The sequence below is a fragment of the Hemiscyllium ocellatum genome, chromosome 22 (genome assembly GCF_020745735.1).
Source record: "Hemiscyllium ocellatum isolate sHemOce1 chromosome 22, sHemOce1.pat.X.cur, whole genome shotgun sequence".
Classification (NCBI taxonomy): Eukaryota; Metazoa; Chordata; class Chondrichthyes; order Orectolobiformes; family Hemiscylliidae; genus Hemiscyllium; species Hemiscyllium ocellatum.
The window spans coordinates 12,852,905-12,858,904 of NC_083422.1; the positions used below are offsets into that span (position 1 = coordinate 12,852,905).

The following is a 6,000-nucleotide window of genomic DNA, read 5'->3' on the forward strand; positions in this document are numbered from 1 at the left end:
CCTGAAATGCTGCTTTCCTGAACTGTGTAATTCACCTGGTGGAAGTGCACCCACAAAGTTGTTAGGGAGGAACGCTGAGGATTTTGACCAATTCAAGATAGTTTGCAACTTAATGGGAAATTTACAGATGGTAGTGTTTCCAGGAACCTTTATTCTTCTCGGCGATGAACATAGAAAATAGGTGCTAGAGTGGGCACTTAGCCCTTTGAGACTGCTTCACCATTCAATATGATCATGGCTAACTCAGTCCCTTGTTCCTGCTTTATCCCCCCATACCCTTTTATTCTTTTAATATTTTATTCTTTAATTTTAAATTGTAAATAACTCCTTCTTGAAAAGATTCAAAGTTTTGGCTTCATCCACTTTCTGTGGCAGAGAATTCAACAGGCTCATCACTCTCTGAGTGAAGAAATTTCTCCTCATCCCAGTGCAAAATGGCCTAACACTTGGACTGTGGCCCTTGTTTGTAGAGCTTTTGAGTTTGAAAGGTCCTTAGAGAAGTGCTACAGTACATCTCGTCGATGGTACGCACTCCAGACACTATAGGCGCGGCTTTCTTTGTCCTTTTGGGGAGTACGTTTGCAGCTGGGTGTGTTCAGCATTGAGCAAATGCCACCCCCATCACCTTGACACTCTTATCCCGGGTTGCCAGAAGCTGCTGGCCAATCAAAAGTCTCCTAACATCCCCTCCCTGCTCTGCAGTATCCAACCTGACCCAATTAGTGGCATGGTGGCTCAGTGGTTAGCAATGCTCCCTCACAACACCAAGGACCAGGCTCAATTCCACTCTTGGGTGAAGTTTGCATGTTCTCCCCTTGTCTGTGTGTATTTCTTCCCAAAGATGCACAGGTTAGGTGGATTGGCCATGCTAAATTGTCCATAGTGACCAGGGATGTGTAGGCCAGGTGGATTAGCCATGGGGAATGCAAGGTTAGAGGGATTGGGTAGGGGAGTGGGTGTGGCTAGGGTGGTCTTCAGAGGGTCAGTGTAGATTTGATGGTCCCAATGACCAACTCCCACACTGTAGGGATTCTATGGCTTAACCTGCCTCTGGGCCCCACCAGGCCACCTTCCTCCCTAATCATACCCAACAGAACCCAAACTCACCCCTGCCAGATCCAAGACAACCTGACTCCCAAATCCAATTTCACTCCCCTATACTGACCTGCCCTAAACACTGCATTACTTACCTGGCTCCTTACCAATGTGGCACCCTACCCCCTTTTACCCTACCACTCTACTTACCTTGCAGCCCACAACTACCCATCTGGCAATTACCTTTGGTGCCCTAATACAACCCCAGCTGGCACCGTACCCAGCTCCCAGACTTGGTAACCTTCCCCTAACTCATCTAGCATCCTAGCCCTGAAATCCTTTTCCTCCTCACCCATCTGGCACTTAAAATACCCAGCTCTTTACCTTCTGTACTTAGCCATTGACAGCAGCTGTCAAATTGACTGTCAGGATGTTTAATGTCAGAACAAGCAGAGTTGAGTGGGGAGCTGGTTTACCTTCCTCTGACAGTTTTATGCCACAAAACCATTGTCAGAATTGAAGTGCAGTTGTGCTTTCCTAATGGAGACCTGAGCAGAACTTCCTGTCAGAAATGTAGAGCTCTCTTCTTCGCGAAAAAAAACAAGAAGGGCTGAAGAGGCAACTCGCATGAGATTGCCACTTAGTGGAAACTCTGTCCAATTTTAACCATTGACAAAATAAAATAAATTTATTCTGGAGCGAAGTAGGTGATTAGTCCTCACAGCTTGGTGCAAACTTCCTAGATGTCTGCCACATGTTGCTGCACTTTTAGCACCAAGCAGCCCGCTTTCCTCACATTTTCTTTATTTCTGTACTTCCTCCAATAAACACAGCTCTATCTCCTGCCTGATTTTCTGCATCTTGAGCAGGATTAAATTTTAGAGTTTTTTTTAGCCATCAGAAGCATGAAGTTTAATCCCTGCAAACTAAGCGAATTCTGATTTGAGACAGCAAGCTGGAAGCATATCATTGGCTAACATGTTAATACACACTACCTAGGGCCTCTGTTCTTTGTCCTTCTGACCAGAAAATGCTTTACTCTGCTTTTTTAAAACTCTTTAATTTCTTGAACATGTTCATGAGGTCATGTTGCGACTGAACAAGATATTGGTTAGGCCACTTTTGGAATATTGCATGCAAATCTGGTCTCCTTCCTATTGGAAGGTTATGGGGAAACTTGAAAGGGTTCAGAAAAGATTTACAAGGATGTTGCCAGGGTTGGAGGGTTTGAGCTATAGGGAAAGGCTGAAGAGGCTGGGGCTGTTTTCCCTGGAGCGTCAGAGGCTGAAGGGTAACTTTATAGAGGTTTATAAACTCATGAAAGGCATGGATAGGATAAATAGACAAAGTCTCTTCCCTGGGGTGGAGGAGCCCAGAACAAGAGGGCATAGGTTTAGGATGAGAGTGATACATGTATGGAATAAGTTGCCGGAGGAAGTGGTGAAGGCTAGTACAATTGCAACATTTAAAAGGCATCTGGATGGGTATACGAATAGGAAGGGTTTGGAGGGATATAGGCCGGGTGCTGGTAGGTGGGACTAGATTGGGTTGGGGTATCTGGTCGGCATTGATGGGTTGGACCAAATGGCCTGTTTCTGTTCTGTACATCTCTATGACTATGACTATGATCAGCTCGTTCCTGCAATAGTAACCCAATATATACTTTGTGGCTGTAAGTCACATCAATTCAAATCAACACTCCAAAGTTTTTCTGATGGATTATTAAGCTGGAGAGGGTTCAGAGGAGACTTACCAGCATGTTGCTGGGTATGGAAGGCTTGAGTTATGAAGATAGGCTGGGACATCTTTCACTAGAGCATAGGAGGTTGAGAGGTGACCTTAATGAAGTTTATAAAATAACGAGGGGGAGAGATAGTGTTAATGTTAATTGTTTTTTTTTCCCTAGAATGGGAAATTTCAAGACAAGGGAGCACATTTTTAAGGTGAGAGGAGGCAGATTTAAAAAAGACATGAGGGGCAAATTATTTACACAGACCATGGTTCGCATGTGGAATGAACTTCCTGAGGAAGTGCTAGATGTAGGTACAATTACAACATTTAAAAACCATTTGGATAAGTACATGAATGGGAAAGGTTTGGAAGGGAAAACGGGCCAGGAGCAGGCAGTGGGACTAGTTTAGTTTGGGATTATGTTTGGCATGGACTGGTTGGATGGAAGGATCTCTTTCCTTGCTGTATGATTCAGGACAACACTTTCCAAACCCATAACTTCTACCACTGTAAGGGCAAAGGCAGCAGATTGATGTGATCACCAGCGTTCCTCTCCAGCCAGTGGCCTGACCTCCAACAGCTGTTTCTTTGCTGTCACTGGATCAAAATGCTGGACCTTTATTCCTAACAGCACTGTGGTATATCTACAATGCAATGGTTAAAGAATGGAGCTCACCCATCATATTCTCAAGGACGATTAGGGATTGGCAATTATTGCCAGCTTAGCCAGTGACACCCACATCCTGTGAACAAATTAAAATTGGATTAAGGTTTATTTTGTCCTGTCCATCTTTAAAAGTACTTGCATTTGAGAAAAATACACTCGATGAAGTTTGGAATTTTCCCACTGTTACAGCTAATATTTACCTATCATCCAATCTCAAACAAAACAGTTGATCATTTGGTGGACTTTGCAAATTGGCAGTCATATTTACTTACATAACAACAGAGATGACATTTCAAAAGTAATTAAATGGCTAGAAAAACCTTTGGGAATAAATGACGATATGGAAGATGTAATAGTTGTGTAAGTCCTCCTTTCTATGACCAATGGAAATGAATGTCATGTCTAAAAATGAAGTGTTTTGTTTGCCCATGATAATTCTGCATACATTGCTTAATACCAGTCCCATTTTCATAATTTCAGGCTACGCAGCAAGGCAAAGGTCCTATTAGAAAAGGCACAAAGCAGGAAGGAGGAGATCAGGCTCAGGCAGGGACATCAGGGGGTGAGGCATTAAGTCCAAGTGGGGATCCAGAGCAAGCAGGCACCATGGGAGTTGCAAAGAAAATGGCAGCAGCAAAGGTTCAAGGTGAAGAAGGAAAGAGGAAGCTGAAGAGTGTGGTGCAGATTAGTAAATTATCAACAGAATCCAGAAAAGGAGAGGCAGGCAGCGAGCAGCTTGTGGAGTCTTCCATTTCATGTCACTCTCGATGGAAGAAGGCAAAAATATTTCCCATGATACTTCAGAAAGTCAAGGGTGGTGACAAGGATTCTAGCTATGCTAAACTTGTGTCAGCACGCCATGTGGAAAGCCAAGATAGTCTGGAAAATGGCGATTCAGGAAGTATGGTCATTAATGGAAGCTATTTTCAGAAGTCAACAGAAAAGCCAACAGAGAAAAAGAAAATGGGCAAAATGTTGAAAGGCATCAAAATCTCTAAACAGCTACAGCCCAGGCGTAAATCAGAAAGCTCAATCAGTAAGACGTCAGTTGCTGAAAGTGAACAAGAAGATGAATCTAAGACTCAGACAAGTAGCATATCTGAAAAGGAAGAAAATAAATCGAAAGTCTCAATTAGTGTCACGGCAGAGAGCGATGGGGAAAGGAGCGATGCTTCTGAAGAAGATAGTGAGCACCTTGAGAAGAAAAGTGATTCTTCTAAAAGGACTAGAGATGATTTGTCAGTAAGTAGTCTTGAACAATCAGAAATTGAAGATAAAGACTATCTCAAAGTGACACTAGATCAAGATGAAACAACTGAAAGTACAGTGGACTCAGATGAAGAAAAAGATGATGAATCAGATGCAACAGAAGATGTCACAGAATCTGAACCAGAGGAAGAAGACTTAGATGAAGGTAAAGAGGATGAATCTGATTTTGATAAAGAATCCAAAAGCGAAACCTCTGAAAAGCCTAGTTCTAAAAGTGGACAAACTTCACAGAGTGGATTGACTGATACACAAAGTCAAGATTCAGTATCAAAGACACCATCTCAAACTGAATCTGCATCATGTAGTTTTGCTGAAGTATCAGATGAATCTGATGAAGACACCGCTACTAGCATGTCAACACAAGCAACAAGTTCTAAAACAGCATCCCAAGGAAGCAAGGGTACATCAGTAGCAACAGCAAGTAGTTTGATGTCAGATAGTGAGGTCAGTCAGAAAACAACAGACTTAAGCAGTTCTGAAGAAAAATTAAGCTTGTCACCTCAAGAAAGTATTAAAAGCAGTGGGACATCTGCCATAGGAAGAAGTAAGAGTAGTTCTCGTGAAATGTTTTCAATGAGAGGAACAAGTGTAAGTACATCAGTAACACTCACCAGTGAATCTGAGGATATCATTGAGGAAGAATCGGATGAAGTCCAAGGTACTATCTCTGAAGCAGAGAATGAAGATGTTGAAAGTAGGGAGAGTGAAGATGAAGCTAGTTGTGTGACTGGTGGGCCAACATCCGGGTCAACAGTCAGTCAACAAAATACTTCTGAAAGTATTAGTCGAAGTATCAGCGCTTACAGTCAGGTGGCAGATGACCAGAATGTTAGTACTGGAAGTAATGTCAGTGAGTCAGGTCCTAGTGAGAGTACTGAACGATCAAGCATTAGTGGCAGAAGTAGCATGAACCATAGTCTGATAAGTGCAGCCATTTCTAATCAAATGGAAAGCCTAAGTTCTTCTGAGTCAGGAGACAATGAAACAGTCAATGCATCTAGTGGGAGTGAAAGTTTAAGCAAAGGTACAGCTTCAGAATATAATGAACACAGCAGTAATGGAGGAGTACTGCGAGAAGAGAATGAAGATCTTTCAGACTCAGGAACATCATTTTAAAAGGAACTACAGGTGTTCAAAACAATTTCTAAGAGTGGTTTTGATATTTGCTGTGGTTGTTTTTTCAATGAGTTTATTTTTAGTCAGTAAAGTTATAGAATTGGATCGTAATGTTTGCTGTGACGTTTGCTGCTGTGGTTATAACATGTGCTTCTCTAACACAGAACAATTATTATGAAATC

The 6,000-nt window shown here is 42.4% G+C and overlaps 1 protein-coding gene across 1 annotated transcript in view; it reads left to right on the forward strand.

Moving 5' to 3' along the window:
- pcdh15b (protocadherin-related 15b) overlaps positions 1 to 5,720 on the forward strand; it is a 642,771-nt gene extending 637,051 nt beyond the window's left edge. Inside the window, exons 37-38 of the mRNA XM_060841768.1 lie at positions 3,914 to 5,530; positions 5,676 to 5,720. Coding sequence (XP_060697751.1) covers positions 3,914 to 5,530; positions 5,676 to 5,720 — 1,662 coding nt within the window. The remainder of the gene's footprint in view (positions 1 to 3,913; positions 5,531 to 5,675) is intronic.
- Positions 5,721 to 6,000: the final 280 nt, after the last annotated feature.